Genomic DNA, 21,852 nt, shown 5'->3' with positions numbered 1-21,852 from the left:
CACTGGCAGGGAAGAGGTAGAAGGAAATCACGACTGAACCTGAGCCCAGGAAGAAGGGAGAGGTGGGTGGAAGGTGTTTTAACATTTGGGTTTGTTTCTCATTATTCTGTGCTAATTTGATTGGTAATAAATTAATTCTTTACCCAAGTTGAGTCTGTTTTGCCCACGACAGTAACTGGTAAGTGATCTCCCTGTTCTTATCTCAACCACAAGCCTTTTGTTATATTTTCTCTTCCCTGTCCAGCTGAGGAGGAGAGTGATGGTGGGCTCCTGGCAGCCAGCCGGGGTGAACCCAGCACAAATGTCAACTCAGGAAAAGTAAGAGGTGTCCTGCCCATTACTGGCTCAAGTGTTTTATTCTTCAAGCAGCACTCCTTGTGAAGCTGTAAGGTTCTGGCCCTTACATCTTACTTACAGGGTAAAAACTGACAACGCGATTCACTCTGAATTCTTTGGCACTTCTTGGAATTACAGCGCAGAATTCATTCCCGTACACTACTGACGTAAGAGTGCAATAATGGGTTGAGTTCTCCTAGTGGAGTTGGAAGTATCAGAATATTTTCCAGCTTCAATACTGAAAACTCTATTCTTGGGTCAAACTATTAACTCTTCAGATTTTTCAACTATATCTGTAGAAAATTACAAGTTTAGTTCTGCTGACCAAGGCTGTGCCCATATCCATACTTGCATACTAACATACATTTACTCCTCTGCAAAATTCAAGCCCAAAAGATGGAGTTTTCCATAAAAGGTATGACTGTTATTTACATTATCATCCCAGAAAGAAAACAGGCTCTTAGTTTTAGAAAGAACTTGCAGTTTCAGGCAGTACTTCAGAATATTAGATACTCTAGTCTAAATCTAAGCAATGCAACACCCAAAAGATGCCAAATTTGGTGCCACTAAAAAAAAGAACCAAATCCAGACCATTTCGTAGAAGTGAAAATTGAAGGCAAGCCATCATTTACAGAAAAATGGCATCCAGAAAATTGCCTTGAAAACTGCTTTCCATTTTCGTTCACGGTGTCTCTTCTATAGTGAGCAAGAAATCACTTAGTTCTTCTTGACGTTGCAGTGGTTTTGAATGGATCAAATTCATCCTGCAATTTGTAAATGGATATGCATTACTAGACCTCGTATGCAAAGTCACCTTCAGATTAAACTACAAAGCCTGGTCATGTTATTCTGTGGTTTCCTGCAGACCTGCTTTTGTTGGTTTTGATATGAAAGAGATTATCCTTTGACTGACAGTCCAGATCACAAATATGCAAAGAATAGAAACTGAGTTTACATAAATAAGATCAGAACAGCTACTTGGAAATGAGGAACAATCTCTACTTTAGGTGTGACCTAGGAAAATATGATCATTTTGAGCAGCACATACCTCAATGTTCGTAAACATACCATACATCATAAGTGACTGGGATTTGCATGAATCAAAAATACTGTTTCTTTTTGCACGTTCAAGCAAATACGTAGTTTTGTATTTCACGTACAAGACGAGGCAGCAAAGCAGAAAGAACGGACAAGAATGTAACATGTTCTCTGAAACAGCCAGCACCTGACCTTGCTCAGGCCAGGATCCTGACCATACATGACGGTCTGCTAGTCCGTGAAAACAAACCGCACTGTGCTCAGCAGTATAATGCGCATTTCATTCAGTGAAAAACTGTGACTAAAGTTCTACTTGTTTAATTATGGAGGAAATGATGTTCCAGCAGTTCACATATATATTGCAAGAATAGACATCTTAAACTTGGAGATGGTGTTTTAATTATTTTTTAAAGAGTATTTACATAACTTGCAACAATAAAAAAATAAAGTGCCCTGCAAAATGGCCATTTTAAAATGAAAAAAAACCCCAAACTTCTTCCCTTTTCCAAGAATAAAATACATAAACAAAATGACATAGCCAAGCACTAGAAGAGACTACAACTTCTTTCTTCCCCAGGCAAAAAAACCTATTCCACACATTTCCGGAATGACAATTAACTGATTAAGAACTGAAGGAAAAAAGGACTGGACATTTTCCTGAGGTGCTTTTCTAGCCTTATTTTTGATGATTATGTATACATTCTAACTCAAACCACTCCTGTTAGTGAAAAAAATAAAAAATTCAATTTTATTCTGAAATTCTTTATTCATAGCTGTAGAACAGTGAGCTACAGAAACTTATACCAAAGAAAAGAAAAAACAGACCACTGTATACCATACCTCATCTGACTCAAAGTCAACTCCTCTTGATGCCTGGCTTTGTGAACCTCTTTTCCTATGTGATGAAGTAGTTGGCAACCTTGAAGCGTACAAAGAGGAAAAAAAGGCATCAGCACATTCTCAATTACCAGACATTCTAGTAACTTTCCCTTCAACTCAGATGGGGACCACCAATACAGAGATGAAAAATGAACGGAAATAACAATAAGTGGAACAATTCAAATTCTCACACTAACACATTAATTCTAAAGCTCTGACCTACCATACGTCGATCAGCAGACCAATTTATTGTTATAGAAAAATCGTCAACACTAATAGGTAAAATTTTGTATAACTTCTCTAAGCAGCATTATGACTTTCCAATCAGAAACCAGGCAGTCACAGTAGCATTCATGAAATAAACATACTGACCTCTGATTAACTTTGGAAGAAGGAACAATAGAAATGTCTTCTAGATCGGAGTCATCATCTATAATATCCTGAAAAAGTAATTTATAAAGCTTTCTCACAGAATTTATTCTTGCAAAGACACAGTGCACAATACTACAGTACTACAGCACAGAACCTGTGGGGTTTTTTCCAGCTATGCACCTACTCAGTTATCACATACCCTTGTCAGGGCTCCAGGCTGGGACTGTACAATGCACAAATCCAGCACAAGTTCTGCTCTTCAGGTCTTTGATCATCCAGAACCCCACCCAGTACTCACGTGTAGACACTCTGTATCTTAGACTATGGTCACAAATGAAACACAGGCTTTGTTTTTCTTAGACAAACACCATACCAAAAAAGGGTAGAAAAGGTCTACAAACGAACATGGAGAAACTTACTGCTAGAACTGACAGTTTGGAAACATCTGCTGGTTTAGGCTAATGTTTGACTGTATATTTCTTTTTCAAATCAGAAGACAGCAAAAGGCAGCACAACTTTACTAATGCATGATGCTTCTTACCGCAGAATAAGATTTAGATGAGTTCAAGGAGGACCCTGGCTTCAAACACCAGGCTGGAATAACACAAACATAATATTTTTCAAGTTCTATCAACATTCTATCATTCTTTTTATTTTAACCTTGCTTAGCATGCACTTCCTCTGCAAAACACCCTGTAAAACAAAGGAGCAAACCCTCCCTACCGAACCCAAACCAAAACATAAATTAAGCCTTCGCTGGTGTCTGACACCCAGGGATCTAACCCTCTGTGCAGCAGCAGGTGCTTCCCAGCCCACCTGAAAAACCTTCAATAACTGGTTAACAGGAAGAGAAAAACCCTACTACAATTGATATTGCTGTATGTCTGATGCTTTACACAACCACATGTGCTGAAATTGATTTCTCTGCAGTATTTTAGGTGATTTGATGACCGATCTAAAATTTAGGTAATTTGCTGATTCATTTAAACCTCACTCTACCTTTAGGTATTTTGGGTGGGGGGTGAGCATATAGATTTGTGAGCAGTACTTTTTTCTTTAGTACTCCAACTACCTACACTGTTTCTTCAGAGCCCGTCCTCTGTGGCAAGGAAGGGCTACTCTCACATATGCAGCTTAAATCACAGAGAAGTTTTTCTTTCCTAGTAAAAACTGGCATTTCTAAAACTTGCTATAGTGTCAGACTAAACGAATTTGCATTAAAGCTTACTAACTTGTAAACATCAGTCAAGTCTGAACTTTTTACCCACTGAGGAATATTCTGCATAGAACAGGTGCTGTAAGTCACATTCCTTCTGTGGTTATTCCTTAATGAACTGCATACACTAAGATGTTTCCTATTGCCACAGTCAGAAGTTCCTGACACGTTTCATTTTACCTCATGCCAGCAAGATATCGCTATTCTTTTTTTCCCCCCTTCATTTTCCTTTCTCTCACTGTTATTCTCCATCATTAGAACCAAAACAACCTCTCACAGCTGAATTGAACTAAAGAAATAAAGGCAATTAAGAGACCTCATCATTAAAAAAACACCTTCATCACAATTTGAGAGAGCAGATTAGACCAACAGACAGATCGAAGGCCTACCATCCATGGTAAACGAATTCTTGGCAGGCACAAATACAGGCTTGTAGGTTCTGCTGCTACTAGCTGACTCTTGGCTTGTGTTTCCTGTAGGGATAATAAACAATATATCAGTGGTTATTTTTTTTTTCCCCCTTTAGTCTATCATTACTGAGTGGGAAGTCACTTAAACAGCTACATTCCTCTTCACTCCTTCACTTTCTTTCTTGAATCAAAGCCTTCCTGACACACGCAGAGGAACTGCTCTGGGACAAGTATTCAAAGCTCCACAGACACAGCCTCTTAACACACACGCCACTGCTCTGCTGGGATCACTACAGTGCTAGAGTACACGCGCACAGAACTCATTTAAAGGCACTAACCAAACCAGTCCTAAGACGACAGCCTTTATTTCAACTTGTTCTGCTTCTGGACCTTTAGGCATATTACTGAGACAACTCAAAGGAGTATACTACCACAAGACCCCATCTTCTCTTTTTTTACTATTTAATTAATTCTGCTTAGGAATCACTCCATATTTTCTCAGTCACTATAAATAATGAAGTCTTTTGTAAACGGCATTAGGAGAGATGGAGCCTGCACATCCTCTCTGTAATGACCAAACACATCACCTTTAACAGTAACAAGACTTATCTATGTCATTTATTGCACAGACCTTCCCAATAATGCATCATTTAAGAGTCTACTGTCTTTCCAAAGCTGGGAAGCAAGATACTTTTCCTTTTTTCACCTTGAGAAAAAGTCGTAACTTAAGCCTTGTAAGGCAGTCAACTGTGTATGATACCAAAAATACTTGTGAATATTTGTTTTTCCAGGAGGAGTTCTTAGGCAACAAATTTCTACTTGATGGAAGCATCAGGAGAGAGCTGCCTTTTAAAGAAAAAAAAAAGGCACAAAAAAAAAGTACAAATAATGTGAAATTTTTCTTACCTCTTCCCCTTCGAGATGAACCTCTAGCTGTTGAATTTTGTCCTCTTGCACCTCTTGCCCTACCTCTTGCCCGACCCCTTCCTTGGGTCAGTGTTGCAGGAAGTCCATCATCTGAATCACCAGCACCTTTCATGCCCGTATCCATGAGTTCTTCATCACTGGAGGCTGCATCCTCAGATCTGTGGGCTCTGGCCCTGGTAATTGCCTGAAATGGAACAGTAAGTGCCATAGGAAAAACAATCTTAAATGATGAAATGCACCCCTGTTAAATCCTAGCTGTGATATATAGCTGTAAACCATTGAGGCTTAGAAGACCCAAATCCACAGCATTATGAAAGGCAAGGAAATCTGTCAAAATGCAGGGACAGTATTCACTCTATTTAATACGGATGTATACATGTAAGCAGTTAGCTAAGCTCTGGTAACAAAATGGAGATAGTTAATACGATACATTGTCAGTGGAGTTTGATGAACAGTTCAGGTCATCCTATACCAGCTATGTACATCTGCTCAGAGGAAGCACCCTCTGGGCTCCAATGACCTCATCTTCATGGATGACAGTGGGTGCTCAAGACAACTAGTTCATGCGAAGACAGCTCAGGTTAAGAGAAACCACTGTGTCCTTTTTCTCAAAATTTCACTCCATTCCCTCATGGTTTGCAAAGACAAAGGAGAACCAATGCTGTCAGTGGTTGGCAATTCTCTGGGTGGTCTAAGACTCTAAGATTGCTGACGAGGACAATAGTACATAAAGGTTTACCAATAATATCAATTTGTTCCTATAATATCACTCAACACAGCCCATCCACATGCCCATGGTGATGAGATTGCAAATAGTATAGTTTAAGCTGACAGAGCTCTGAAGATCACCTGCCTGGTCTAACCTTAGTCCAAAGCAAGAATAACTGAACATTCACGTTCACAGGTTTGCATAAGGAAGAGACCTCAAAAGCCAAATCAAGCAGTAGCTTAGGCACATATTATTCCAAGGAAGATTTAAAAAAGACTTACTAATCTTCCCTAGGCAGACAGGCACTTTTTGGCAAGGACAATGTTGAAGTATTGCTAAGTGACTTCATTCATATGCTGAAGTCACCATTCCATTCTTCAGCCTACGTTCAAAATTCAAAGGAGTTACCTCACGAACTTCCTCATCCTCTTCTTCAGTATTCTTTTTTCTACTCTCCCTGAATTTTCGCACCTGATTAAAAAAAAAAAAGTTCCCATCACAGTAACAGTTAATTTCATACAGCAATCAAAACACAGGGAGAAGTCTTGATAACTGAATTGATAAGTGAGAAGCAAAGAAGAGTGCAAAAATAACTCTGTTTAGAGCCTTTCATGCTGTCCTACAGTTTACGAATCTCGCATTCTATTAATATCTGAAGCTACTTCACTGGGGAGAGAAGAGCTTGGGACATGATGAAAAGTAGGAGATACTAAGTTCAAGAGAAAAGGAGTGCATGTAGTGTGACAGTAAGGAACAGTGAAATAGGAATAACTGGAAGTGGTAGAGATGAAGAAACAAGATAGAAAACAATACTGAGAAGAGACAAACATTGCAATGCACATGCAACTAAGCTCAAGTTGTCAAGTATGGAAAAAGATACGACTGGTGACAGGGAAAGAACATACTAGTCCAAAAGACAAACTAAAACCCAAAAACCCAAAGTGGAACATAAAGCCTACAAGCACTGGTCAGATGTGGTCTCTTCCAATCCCTCATGAATTGAAGCAATCAGCAAGAAAACATGTAGGTGCAACCTTCCTCCTCCCACCAAATTATTCCTTCCACAGTGCACAGTTAAGCTACAGAACAACTTGTCAGACAATGCTTAAATATTACAGCTGAATACGTGGGCTCATGTAGACGCTCAGCAAGTCAGCAGAGAAATCTATTACGGGTTACTAGATACGCATAAACCAGGTTTATCCCTGGAAGACCTCAAGCTGCAAGCAGTTAGACTCTAGTAGATCACCTGAAGGATAAACTTCCTTTATGCTTGCCCTGTACTTGTACGCTTCCCTAAGCCAGTATGAAAAAGCCAAGAAGATATTATATCTGCTGTGAGAAAGATGGTAGCGAGACAGGTACACTCCTACATAGAGTGACAGATCTTTTCTATGCATGCGCATACAATCAAGTGAGAATCAGTATAAGCACACCCAAACCTCATTTTCAATACAAGAGTTTAAACTATGCATTTGAGACTTCATTACCGTATTTATTAATTCCAGAAAATTACTAGAGGCGAGTGTTGCACATGCTCCACATGCAGGCAAATTATTAGACCAGTTTTGAACACTGTTTTTTCTACAGTTCTGACCTCTAAGGAAATAACATTAACAGAGTATTACCTCCTCATCTATTTTTTCTTCTTCTGCATCAGTACAACGCTCCTTAAGAAACCTCTGTGTTTTTTCTAGTTGAAATTTCACCAACTCTTCTATGGCATCTTTCTCCTCTTTGTCCACAAACTCCTGCACTGCTTCTCCCATTCCTCTTTCAGTCAGAAGCGAAAGCTGTACCTTCTTTATAATTGGGGAAAACATTTTGTTAAGAAGCATCTGCCAAAGAAAGCAACTAATATTCTCACTGTTTCAGATAAATACTGCATTAAGTTGGTTCCAAAACCAGTAAGATGCACTGAAGATTTCAGTCAGAGAAAAGCATAGCAACAAGCAAACACGTCACTCGTCATAACGTAGCTACAACCCTCTTGCTACTGGCATGTTACACCTACTTAACAGAGTATTTTCCAGACTCAAAGAAAAAGGTTTCTTAGAGAGTATAAAAAAACTACAGTGCTAGTCAGATCTACAATAATGTTGGAAATGTATTGCTGAGGGAAGGTAAACTGTATTCTTTCCTAGTTCCTGTACCTTTTTTTAAACTAAAGATTGACCTGCAGAAACATAAAAAATGCCATTAAAAACAGGTCCTGGATTATTACAGGACAGGTATGAAATTACTTAGTTTTACTGTACAATTCTAGCATTAAAAAATGGCAGTCACAGAGCAGGACAAATTATTATTATGAAGCATTAAGAGCTATTCAGCTGAAGTCTACTGAAATGCAATTCTGTAATTACCAAGAGCTCTCACATGTTCATCAAGTGAGATGATATTCAAGATATTCTACATTAAGTTATTACTACAGACACTAATTAGTAAAAGTAGTAGATGTAACTGGTGGTGTTTCACAGCCATTCTCTTCTCTACCCTCCTTCCCAATACAGTAAGGAAAGACATTTTGAGAATGAAACCGCCACAGGGATAGTGATTTTAAACAGCAACCCCTTTCGTCTGTCAACTACAGCACAGATAATTTCTTAGTAATGAGAATTACAGAGGCTTATTAATGGTTTGTCATCCTTCCAGTTGTCTTTTAGGAACTGGTTTGAGGGTTGCACTGGAGGTATAAAACCTTCCCTGAAACAATGCTGTGCAGAGGGATGAACTTCACAGCTATTATAAAATAAGATGTTTGCAAAAAAATAGATAAGCATCTCAAGAGTGACTGATTGTAATGATACAGAATGTTCATGCTGACTTTCAGCAATTAACCTTTTTTCGAAAGGGAAAATAAAAAGTTTGCTAAAGAGACATAGAGCATCGATTTTAATTCCCAGGCCTCAGCCTGCCAGCAACACTGTAACTGAATGAAGTCTGGTTCTTGTTAGACATTTTTGGTCTAAAATTATTCAACATCCAACTACAGCGTTGTGCCACCTCAGGGTCCAAGGACTCCCGTTTCCCTAACCAGACAAGACTGGACGTCTAGCAAAGCCTGAGGCACAAGCTATTTTAACAGAATTATTTCAGATTCCTATCATCATTTGGGGGCACAATATGCTTCCCCCGCTCCTTCCTCTGTTACCAGTGTTAACTTGGAACATATTATCCCCCTATGGCAAGCCTTCCCAGGACACTGGATTCTTTCAGGTCTTTACAGATGTTAAGCTGCTGAAGCAGGCCTCAAATGCAGGGACCAACAAACAAGTTGGAAAGATGGTGTAACAGGGACAATTTTGCAGAATAAGGGATGAAAAGAGATTAAAAGCAAAATTTATTTTTCATAGAGTAATAACAGCGCCCTGTCTTTGACACTGCTACCCCTGCTCAGGGGATGTAGGGGTGCCATACATTTGAAGAAGTACCTACTTTTGAACTAGTCACCTTGGATTCCCTATCACATTCAGAACGCAAATAGCCCTCCCAGGCCATAATTTATGCCATCCTAACACTGACACCTAACTTCTGTCTAAGGTTAGGCAAGACGATATAATAGAGAGAGGGGATCTTTACCTCAGGAATCCTTGCTCTAATGACTTTCTACAAAGCATGTCCTGAAGCAGCTTCTGAAAGTTATGCTTGATGATCTAGGTCAAGCATTTGGGTGTCTGACTCACTGATTATTATTTTTTACCTCTGAGACATTACCGTCCTGATGTTGGGAAAGGGAAATAAATCCGGTTTAATGAAAGGATGGAGAGAAAGCAAATTATTGGGAGGCTCTCTCTCTTCTTCCTGCTCTACTTTGAATATAATGAGGTATTGCATTATGTCTGAGGACCCAAGTATACTGCAAAGTAAAAAGTTATCCAAGTATGCTGGTAACAGTAAATGGTTCATTCTCACACTGACCCTACAGTAAATTAAGGCAGCCTCCCACTCGGAGCATGCTCCCGCACATTTCCCTCCTGTAAGAACGACACATCATTCAGTCCAGGGCAGGCACTGCAAGTTCACCTCAGTTGTTACCAGCATGTTCTCCAGCCAGCGCATGTTCACATCCCCTAACAACAGCTACTTGTTAAGCAAAGACATACACTTCATACAAGAATTCACATACAGTTCTACAGGAAATTCATTCACTTCTCGGGGAATGTCAGAGTCTTTTCAGGGCACACCAACTCCATTAAGAAAGAAAAAAAAGATTAAAAAATTACATGCCATTAAAAAAGAAAGGTAGAAGGTAGAAAGATACCTTCTCCGCTGTCTGAAAATACTGCTTTACAAGGTCTTCCACCCGCAGCGTCATCCCCTCAGAAGCAGGTCTGCTAACCAGTTTTCCAAAATTAAAATTGTTCTCTAGAAGAGAAAAGCACTGTCACCCATGTTTGCAGCTTTTAATTATTATCATCCCACTGCAGTAACAGGAAAAAAGGTTAACATAGGCCTCGTAAGAGTCGTGGTCCCTTTTATACATAAAGGTTTTTTGTTGGAACTGCAGAGTCTATTGTCTGGAAACAGGTAAACGTAACAGATGCAATAATTGTACGAGACAACTCCACCTCTGGCAGATACAATGTGTTATTCTAACTACCAAACCTCTGTAGTCATACATGGAATACTATGTCCTGAATGTTACTGTAACTGAACTCTAGAAGATCAGAAACGGAAGAAAATTGAAGGACCCATCAAGGCACAAGGGTTTTTTAATAAGTATCTCTCTTCCTGGAGAAGAAATCTTCTTCCAAAGCACGCTGACTGATTTCAGCAGAAAGCGCTACAAGCTCATTAAGGCTGGCCCCCCATTCCCCGGCAACACGGCAGAATGACAGAAGAACAAAAGAGATCATCATCAGCTGAGGTTACCACACCCCACACAAAGTGAAATAACGGGACTACAGACTGCTTCCAGACATCAGCCACGTCCAAGCACAGAACACTGTTCTGTCAGCCTTGTCATATAAACAGCAATGACAAAGGAAATAATAACAACTTCTGAACTCGTGAAGTCTTGATAGAAGTACCGAACCACAGCATGACGTGCACATGTACTGGAGATGGTGGCTGCTTTATTAGCCCCCTCCCTTGTATTAGAGGATACCTAATACAGCCATGCAAAGAACCATGGCATTCTATTTACATTCCCTTCCTGAAGATGAGATGCACGTTAAGTAAGAAAATTTAAATGTACTGATGAAGCATGGTGACTGATCAGGTAGCTATCTTGTATTCAAAAATGTTGACTGAAAACACAACAAAGCAAAATAAAACAAGATCAATGCAGAGTAATTAAAAACAAACCTCTCTAAAAGCAGGTTTTAATCATGAAACATGATGTTTCCAATTTTATAAAACTGCCAGTGTAAGTCAGTGGAAGTTGTCAGTGCAATTGGAGCACTTACAAGGCACTGACGTGACATTTTAACAGTTCTCTAGCGCAGTATGTTCTTGTGCAAGCTCAATCTTCACTAGACTATTACAAATCCATTCTTTGAGCAACATCTATTAAGCACTTATTAAAAATTCTAGGCACAGTGAGAAAGGCTACAACAGTAACAGCTATCACTGGGTTTGCACAATTGCTTGAATAGAGACACCACCTGGAACAGACAAGCCAAGAGCACCTCATACATACCCTGATCGATCAGGGCAAACAAAATGCTGTCATACACTCGGACCTTTTTTTTTTTTAAATATACAAACATCTCTCAAGGCCATCCCCTCCATTAGTATTTCAGGTATAATCAAAAGAATTACTATGACAATAAATTAAAAAGCAAAGGGAAGAAGCACCTATCTTTTCCTGCCCCAAACCAACACCTCACTCTGAGAAGTCTCAGGAGTGAGATCTTTAATGCCTTTCATGGTAATTATCACAGAATCACGGAGTAACTCAGTCTGGTATGGGGCTATAAAGTCTTGAGGTGAAAGAAAAAGGAATGATTCATGAATAACTGCCAGAAGATGCTGTGCTGAATATTAGAATTTTAGACAAACCCAGAAACGGAACAGAACAACTTGTGCAATACATACACTTAAACAAGACTACGCATCTTCACTCCTCCTGTAACAGGTTACATGGTAGATATCAAGCCTTTCCAAGTGCTGGGTAGCAAAATAAAGGAAGAACGAGAACCAAGGTAAGTCCACGATTCCCTCCTTTATAATTACCGTTTTTCTCTTTTTGTTCACGGTGTCTGAAAAACTGTATGATGTCTTTCGGGTTAGCCACCCTATCCATGTACTTCTGGCTAAAACGATGGACACTGAATGGTTCAAAGCCTCCTGCATAATCGACCTAAGACAGGAAAGGAAAAATGTGAATACAAAACCAAACAGATATAGAGAAGCCCCACAAATCAAGATGAGTTTGTTACCCTACAAATGAAAAACTAAAGAAAAAGTAAGTCAGCTGAGAATTCATGCTTCACCAGACTATGCTGAATAATAATAGGCAATAATAATATTAACGGAATAGCTAGCAACAGCCCAGATTCATAAATTGTTCCTAATTTGTTTCATTTACTAGTCTTCAGGAAAGTCTCCATAAATTAGGTAAGGAACAAATACAGGATAATATGACTTAAAAACTTCTCTGTAAACAGCCACTTTTGATGCCCTCACTCAGAGCAGCAGTGACGTACAGTTATGACCCATCGCATCCTTTACCGTAGAACAGGGAAATGGAAGCATTGTATGAAGGCAATTTGTATTTTTCTGTACTCAGCAAGAAATTGTATATATTATGTGTTTACAAAAAACAAGACCTTGCTTTGAAACTTTTCACAGTGAACTTTCAAAACAAAGCAATCCAAACTGGACCATTTCTTACTCGTAATCTTATGAGAGGCTTCTCTGGCTGGCGTGGGTTTAGCAAACGTTCTCTTTCTGCGTTGTCCAGCATCAATTCAACCTGTGAAGCAGTTAGAAATTCAGTTCCACTATGTTCTCTTACAGATGCCTGAACCCTTCAAGTATAACTCAAAATACATCCAGCCGCAGGCAGGAGCTATAAAAGTAAATTATTATAGGATGTGCTCTCATTCCTCAACACACCTATGTGCCAGCATCCAGCCAAAAGTTGTAAGAATGAACAAGAAAAATGGTCACAGCAGTACCAACATCACTGACCACTCACACTGTTTTGCTTTATAGCCATTAGCTATTATCTTTTGCTAAATTTCTAGTGCCAGGGAAAAGCAGGAAGAGACTTATAAAGACGGAAGTACCAAGAGCAGTTAATAAACCTGCTTAATTACTTCTGCCACTTCACACTGCACAGGCCAGCTTTTGGGGTTTAGGTGCAAGTATTTACGCCAGTTCCAAAGTACACATCCAACACTGCCCCACTCTTAGGCAGCAGGTTTTGTACAAAGATGATACAGACCCCCCATAGAGCAGTTCCAGCTTACTTTAATAGGCCATTCCAGTCAAAGAATCTGGAAGCCAAGGCTGCAGTGAATGTCACGGAATTAGCTTCCTAAGGAAACACTGCCTAAGTCCATCTCAAATAATATGGATTTCTCATCTTTCAGTCTCAAAACCAGTCACAGGTCCCAATCCCTGTCCATACACCGTTATCCATCTACTGTTAGCATTACAAGTTACCTTTTCCATGCAGAATGCTTGTATGGCCTGAGTTACTTTAGGATTGTCGGGATTAAAAAGATCTGGATGATCAGCTAGAACAATATCCTCCATGTGCAAAGTTCGCACTGTCTCTAGAGCAATCTTCTGCACGTTCATTTTCTTTCCTTTAACATGCAGCAAACCAATGTGTCTAGAGGGAGAAAGGTAATTTATCAGAAGATAAACTCAGAAGAACTATGGTTTAAAGATTTGGTTTAAATTCATGTTTACTTTTCAGGGACAAAAGTTTAAAAACTAAAGAAGTTCTTGGATCTGTACTTCAAGGTTGGCACTGTCAAACTTCATTTCTATTATACTTAGATTGTGCTTGTTCCATACACAAGCACATATACACAGCTCCTTGTGTTCCAATTTAGCAGGGTGTAACTCCTCTGAGATAAATTCTGTTTGCTTCAAATGTTACCAGCTTAATTCTAAGTAAAGCAAAAGTTATTCTAGGCATTGATTCCATCTTCTTAATTTGTTATGTCACACTCTGAAGCTAATCCACACTGTAACACAGTCCTTTCATACTTAATAGATCCTTTTTCAACACAATACACAAGAGACTTAAGGCAAGAGATAAACAAGAATCAGAAGAAAAGATCACACACTTCTTCACAGCTTCTCCAGGGGACAGAGATGTCACCACTGAACTTCCTGGCTGAGAAACATAGAAACCTTGCTGCTCGTTTTGGAATGGAGCTATTTTGCACTCATGTTCATGACCCCACACAACAAGATGAATAAAGTCATCTAAAAACTGCTCTGGAATGTAGTTGGTAGCTCCATGTTTGCTCCTGTTCAAGAAAAAGGAAAAGAGAAAAATAATTAGAATGTGTACAGTCATGGCTGGGCAAGGGGAGAGCGAAGGAGGAGAAAAACATCACAGTGATTTAAAGTGACAGAGAAAACACCAGCAAAACTGTCTGACTTACATTTTATATCAGGTACTCTTCACATTTATTCCTTATGGAACTGTTTGAAGTGTTTGGTTAAACAAAAAGGCAACTTACACAGCTCATTTTTTTACTCCCCTCCTTCTATTTGGATCTCCCTTGCCTTTTTTACTCGGCTTGCCAGACTGCAGAGGTTTTTTCCATATGAATGCTTTTACAGCACCTCATGGCCTTTTTGTTTTGTTTTGTTGTTAAATGGTGGGGTAAAAGGTAGCGAATTAAACAGACACGGGACACACACCCCCATCCCTTTTGAGAAGATAAAGGAGATGGAGGAGCAAGCTTCTTTAGCCCACTGGACAGAGACCAGTACACAGCGTTATCCGAGCTGTAGTCGTTTGCCTGTGCCTCACCGTTACAGGCCCAGGAGGACTGCACTCTTACTCAGGAAAAACTGTAAGAAAGGATTTGGAAAAGAACTCTGCTGTTTCTACTTCACTGCTGGGAGAACCGTGTAGGCAGAAGGAACACATGCTTCCAATCCTCTATTCAAGAGAAACTATGTAAATTAAGCAGTGCAAGGGAAGACTGGGTACTGGTCAAATTATGGTTCAGGCAACGATAGAAAATACAGTATGAAGTTTAATGCTCTTTCAGTTCTAACGAGCGGACAAGACTTAATTATATGCATATCACACTAAAACCCCTCCACCACCCCTAACTGCAAGAGTTTGGAAAGAGATTTGCCACCATTCCTAACTCATTTATTTCAACTCTTTTCCTTTCTGATTCTTCTATAAGAAGAGCTGTAAAACAATTCTTTCACTTAGGAAAATCTTAAGAAACCAGCCACTCTCAAGAAGCCCCAACTGGCATAGCTGGCTTTCTCCCCCATCCTTTTCAAGGCAGTTTAATGAAGCAATGCACTAAGTTTAATAGCCACCACAGTTCACTCAACACTGTTACCTATTCTGATGAATCACAAACAAGTTAAACCAACTATCTTCATCCTCCTTTGGTCTCAGCATGGTTACTTTCTTATTGACAAACATACGATACAACCTCTCATCTGGAATAGCTCCTGGAGTGGACAAAACAAAGTAATAAATCATTTTTGTGTGGAAAAGCAACTCTTCATTTTAATAGTATTTTTATTAGCAACTCTATTGAGAAGAACGCAACCTTCTAGCAAGATCAGATCTTTATTTTCATGACCTAAGAAGTTTGAAGCATGATTATGAATTTAACAGGTCAAAGTATAATTGGCTATTTTACTAGGTAGACTTCTGAAAATAAGACATTTTAAAATGAAATCTCCCTTTAAACAACTGCTAAAAGCAGTTTCATTAACTACATCTTGGTAGTCTTCTGTGCCAAAATGATTAAGGGCAGAATTAAAAATATTTGAAGAGGTGTTTTGTTTCTTGTTGACAGCGTAAGAAGTGTATTTGGTTTGTGGAGTCTAAAGCCAGATACTACTGAGTAAAGCTGGAGTGCTTAAATACACTTTGAAATTCTTTACAAAATAAAAAATAAACCATGAATTCTGCAAAGTCTGTGTTTTCCCACACAGCAGGAAAAAAAGTCTACAGTACTTTTGAACTGTCTGTCACTGATTATTTCCTTGACATTTTTAACAAGGGAGGAAAAAAAAAAGCAAACAAAACATCCATTCCCAGAGTTCAAGATGCCTTTCAATAAAATCTCATATGGAGTTTATGTATTTTGTATAAGTGCTCTCTAACTCAGAGAAAGTCAAGAGGGCACAGAATCCTGGCACAAGCTCAAATAAACATCTCATGAACACTTCCACACAGCAACACCCATACCTTATTGCATTTCCCAGTAAAGATTTTGGGTATTAAAAATTTAAATGCTTTTTGAAAACTTTTATATATGTGGCATTAGCACCATCTCTACTAACCCTCAGAACATCTAGCAATCTTTAAAGGTATCTCATTAAACACAAAATCATGGCCAACTAGGACTTAGAGCTATGAAAGTTGCTTGGAAATAAGTGTTTAAGCACTCACAACTGGACCTAAAAGGGGAAAAAATTCAGATCTGGATAGTTAACTTCCCTAGACAGAAAGCAGTCAAACACAGCCATTCTAAGAATTGAGGGTAGAGGGGAAGGTGAAGGACAAGATAGGAAGGGACAAACTGAAGTTGAAAATCCACCATAGAACACCTTTAAAATATGAAACCCTTCATAAGTTTCTTTAAAGAAGTTGAGGCTATCTATGACAGATGTTACTCACGAACCACTTCAGACAGACAGACATAAAGTTTTTGCTCAGACAGTTTACGTTTCTAAATATAATGAAAACGGCAGGTGAACATACAGTGTTTAAGTTTCACCAAAACAGGAAGAAGTAAGCTTAACACACAACAGTGAGAATTGAAGTGTGATTGCCCTGACTGAATACACAGGCACGATATGTGACTAACATAAGCAACGTTCATTTAAGACCAACAAAAATACAGAAATGAAGTTATTGAAGGATTTATTTTAAAATTTAAAGAAAGCAAAGTAAAAAAAACCTGTAAGCCAGTGACAGCGCAGCAGGAGGAGAAACCAGACACTGCTACAGACCTGATAATGCTTTGATTTAGCAATTCTAAACAACTTCGTGTTTGTTGCAGCACTGGATGTTTGCACCAATTTAACGTAGACCTACTGAGCTTTAGTAACACATGAACAGTCTAGCTGCAGTCTGGCAGACTCAGACTTACCCAAGCCATACAGAGCAATTTTTGTTCTACCCTTACGCAATAAAATAGGACTAATATCTATTTTCTCCACGGAAGTTGAACGTCCAAAGTGATTCAACAATCCTGCACAGCTTAAAATATCCAGTGCACAGAGTGCATCTGCCTATAGAAAATATAAAGAAACAAATATAAAAACTTGGAACAGAACATTAGTCTTCAAAGTCTAAGTGGAACAGTCTTAAAAGGGAGAGAGAGTATCTTTCCTTAAGTAATTTCTGCAGTTGAAAACCCCCATCGTATATATTTCCCTTTTTTTTCAGTACTCATGGGTACAGAAGCAAATCCCTTTCCCTTCCAAGTCTCGCTTCATTTGAACATCATGAAATTAAACATTAAATCATTCAAAAAAACCAGACAAAGTCTCTAAACTACTACAGAAAATTATCTGGTTAAGCTAACTACATCATCTTAGGTCCAAAGTTAAACTTCTGCTGTTGACACGCTCATCTCCATGACACGCTGCTATTTGATATAAAATGCAGAACTATTAATTCAACACACGCACTTTGCTGCTTTCTAAGTGTCCTTTTCCTGCTTACTTTTAGTTGTTGATTTTTAAACTAGCATTTACTCATTATTAGATTACCTTCCTTGAGAATGTAAGATAATATCAATTGCACATGCACAAGTCAAAGTATCAAATTTCCCCTTCTTTCACAAAAAAAGCTCTCAGCCTCCACAGATAGAATTTGTTTTAGAAACTTCCTGAAAGGCTGCCATTTCTTGGCATGAAAAGTGATTCTGTTCTCAATGACAGAAATCTACATGAATTAAGAATTTAATCATAGTTTACATGGATCCTTTGACTTCTTTCCATTCTCTTTTTTAATGTCACACTTAACTTCTTGTCCCTAATTAAAAGAATTCCTGAAGATACACAAAATATTTATATGGAGAGAGGAGCAACTGACTAAAACTAGACTGTTCTCCAAGGACTGTATTTCTACACAAGTCTCTACTACTATAATATTATTTTTGTAATGTAACAGTCTAGTACAATTACGATAATAATTACCCCTGTGGGATCATCATGATTGCCATGAATACTAAAAACTGGAATGGAAATGTTCAGATTTCTATCCTGATAATTCACCCATGGAAACCTGAGCAAGAAGAGGAAAAAAAAAGTCAAATTATATCTGCAAATCTGTGGACAATTCTCAACACTCTCTTCAGATGAACATCATCACAAATACATCATGACAACAGCACAAATGAGTACTAAGTGGCTACGAACAAGCTTCAGCTGCACAGCCTGAGAAGACTCTTATCCATGGACTAGAACAGCACTTCCCGCTGGGAACAGGGTAGCAAAAAGATCCCCATCTTTTAGAGCAAGACTACGAAAAGATTTGTACAACGCGCTGGGTGGTGCGTGCAAGAGCAGCAGACTGTGCTGCACAACCTTTGTTTACACACAAAAAGCTCTGATGGTTTTACCACAGCAATTCATGTAGGTCAGTTTACTTGCAGGACAGAAACTATACGTTACATAAACGTATCAAATGTCACATCACATCCAGAAGTTTCTTAAAGAATTGTGTGCATTCCTTCACAGACTTAGGTTACAAAACACGATAGGTAAAGTTGTGCTGTAAACCACCCCATACAAACAGGCCTAAAACTACAAGGTTCCGGTCATGCAGGACATAAATCATAAAAATCACAACACGGTCATCCAATAAGCAAACCAAACCTTACACCATAATTTACAGGAACATACTTACTTGCTATAGTGAAAATTAACTGCCTGATCACTCAAAATTTCAAACTGAACAGGACGATCACCCATGCAGTATTTTCTTAGTGACTCCAAACAAGAGTGTACAGTTTTTCTGGAAGGTTTGTTGTCATGAAAGAGGTCCCCACCTAATAAAACAAAGTCCACCTGTATGCAACAAAAAGCTCTATTATTTTAACACAATAGTTTGTACTACCTTGAAAGACTACTAAGCAAATGGTTTAAATCATTTCTTCTAAGGAGTTCCACATACTTCCTCTTATCTGGACTTTCAGGTAAAATGAGTTGGTAAATGCAGACACAGTATTTCACTTCCTCACGAAACAAAATATTAACTAAATTATTCATTAAAACATAACCAAACCCAAAACGACTCATCTATGAAGAGCTATAGGAGAAAACAACCAATAGTGCTGAAAAAAAAATACGAGTGAAGTGTTTTAACAAGGGTCTCCAGACTGGCTCCTGATCACCGTCTTTGACATGCCTGAAGAGATGCGTTATCTCATCACTGCTGTGGGGCCTAGTGGGAAAATACCAGTGGCTATCGCCACACTACTTAGAGAAGGTCCAAGATGCACCTTGAGTATATATTTGGATTTTGAAAAAGCATTAGCGGAACACCCCCCTCCCCATCTTAACCAAAATTACAAATTTGACTAAGAAATATTCAATCCTTAAAAAAGGAAACAACACTTCAATTTTTTTAACTTTTTTTTTTCTACTTTCTGAGTTGTCTGAAGACTTTGAATCATTACTCTCATTCTCCCCAATTATTTTCCCTTCTTGCAGTAACAAACCCTCTCTAAGTACCACTGGAGCTGGTGCAGTCAATCTGAAAACACTGTTAATGCAAACGGGGTCATAATTTCACAAGAACGCTCTCACAAAGGACAGGCATTCCTCTTACTAAAACTGAAATGTAGCTGGTTGCAATAAATAGTTTAGTTTAGTCATTTAATTTGATGTTACTAAACACACAACAGCACTAAGCTTGATAGTTCCAGGGAGGTTGGAACGTATTTTCCACAGTCACTTTCCAGAAAGCACCACTTACTTCATTTTTTTGAGCATGGTCCAGAATTTCATTAAAAGTTACAAACGTATCATTTCCACGCACTGGATCCTTCTCCAAATAACCAAGATGAATATCAGTAGCAATAAGTATTTTAAAGGTGTCTTCATCATCCCTTGAAAACACAGGGAAAGCCATGTCAGAGAGAGCAAGACACGTCAGAATTTCACTACTGACTTTATTAAGGTAAACTGTCCCGTCCAACGTCATTAAACACACAGGAGATTTGTTATAACACTCTATCAAAATACCATTCCTGTGACACTCTCAAACCATTTCACTACTTTTACTGCACATAGCACTTCACCAAACCAAACAGTTTGAAGATTTAGTTATTCCCATCAGCCCGGTCCAGTAAAGGGCTGCAACCATCTCTCTGGAGTATCCAATGAAAAACTGCAGAGTCCTTTGTATGTTTTCTTCCTTTAAAGAGATCTAGCGAAGAACCATTCAGTTTTTCTCTTTGCATTGGTAATCTATATGTATATGGAAAAAAGTGTGATGATCATAAGGCCCTGAGGGAAAACACAAATTATGATCTTTAAACTGGCTTTAAACTAAGAGGGTAGATTTAGATTAGATGTAAGGAAGAAGTTCCTCCCTGTTTAGGGTGGTGAGGTACTGGAATGGGTTGATCAGGCGTTGTGGATGTCCCATCCCTGGAAGTGTTCAAGGCCAGGCTGGATGGGGCAGAGTCCTTTGTATGTTTTCTTCCTTTAAAGAGATCTAGCGAAGAACCATTCAGTTTTTCTCTTTGCATTGGTAATCTATATGTATATGGAAAAAAGTGTGATGATCATAAGGCCCTGAGGGAAAACACAAATTATGATCTTTAAACTGGCTTTAAACTAAGAGGGTAGATTTAGATTAGATGTAAGGAAGAAGTTCCTCCCTGTTTAGGGTGGTGAGGTACTGGAATGGGTTGATCAGGCGTTGTGGATGTCCCATCCCTGGAAGTGTTCAAGGCCAGGCTGGATGGGGCATTGAGCACCTGGACTAGTGGACGGTGTCCCTGTCCAGGGCAGAGGAGCTGGAACCAGATGACGTTTAAGATCCCTTCCAACCCAAACCACTCTACAATTCTGTGATCCAAGTTCTTAACTCATTCCAAACATAGAGAAGACCTGCTGCGTGATGGGGCAGAACTGCACAGAGCTGCAGAGAAGAGGAGCTTACTGTGAGCTGACGGTACTCATCTTCGTGCCAAGACTCCTCACAAAAAGGCTCTGGACACAGCTTAGTAAGTCAGGTCAGGAAGCCAGTTCCTATCTTCATAGATGCTATGTAAAGCCTACGAGACAAAACCAGAAACTAATTAGAACGGAGGGCACATGAGCCGAACGACCAGCTTTTCCCAGTCTTTCCCTGGTAATTACTGACTGCAAAACACCTCGAGATAACGGAAGACCCGCGCTTGCTTTAACCGATCCCTGCCGCACAAGACGCGCGGCCACCCCGGGGAGGGCCTCCCGCGACGCAGCGCTGCTCCTGACACCTCCCTCCCCAGCAAGGCCACCCGGAAGCTTGCCAGGACCGGACAACTTCACGGGAACGGCTGCAAAACGTTGAGCGGGCAGGAGGCTGATGCGCACAGCGACCACAAGACGCGCGGCCACCCCGGGGAGGGCCTCCCGCGACGCAGCGCTGCTCCTGACACCTCCCTCCCCAGCAAGGCCACCCGGAAGCTTGCCAGGACCGGACAACTTCACGGGAACGGCTGCAAAACGTTGAGCGGGCAGGAGGCTGATGCGCACAGCGACAGCGGGTACCCGGGACGAGCCCGGTCGCCATCGAGTTCAGCATCGGCGCACGCTAACGGCGGCGGCAACCGGCCTGCTCC

The 21,852-nt window shown here is 39.6% G+C and overlaps 1 protein-coding gene across 1 annotated transcript; it reads right to left on the bottom strand.

Annotated features, from left to right (window-relative positions):
- Nucleotides 1-1,049: 1,049 nt before the first annotated feature.
- On the bottom strand, nt 1,050-21,208 carry MRE11A (MRE11 meiotic recombination 11 homolog A (S. cerevisiae)). Its single transcript, XM_010144098.1, has 19 exons — nt 21,189-21,208; nt 19,995-20,127; nt 18,924-19,084; nt 18,212-18,299; nt 17,158-17,299; nt 15,388-15,502; nt 14,137-14,322; nt 13,502-13,673; nt 12,726-12,806; nt 12,065-12,191; nt 10,149-10,252; nt 7,516-7,689; nt 6,296-6,358; nt 5,158-5,362; nt 4,231-4,314; nt 3,167-3,219; nt 2,626-2,714; nt 2,215-2,293; nt 1,050-1,100 (listed from the first exon to the last, which is right to left on the bottom strand). The coding sequence occupies exons 1-19, from the start codon at nt 21,206-21,208 to the stop codon at nt 1,050-1,052; spliced, it is 2,127 nt and encodes a 708-aa protein (XP_010142400.1).
- Between the last annotated feature and the right edge of the window lie 644 nt (nt 21,209-21,852).

This window comes from Buceros rhinoceros, unplaced genomic scaffold, assembly GCF_000710305.1.
Source record: "Buceros rhinoceros silvestris isolate BGI_N320 unplaced genomic scaffold, ASM71030v1 scaffold14929, whole genome shotgun sequence".
In the NCBI taxonomy this organism is placed as follows: Eukaryota; Metazoa; Chordata; class Aves; order Bucerotiformes; family Bucerotidae; genus Buceros; species Buceros rhinoceros.
This window is presented reverse-complemented; position numbering and strand designations above follow the sequence as displayed.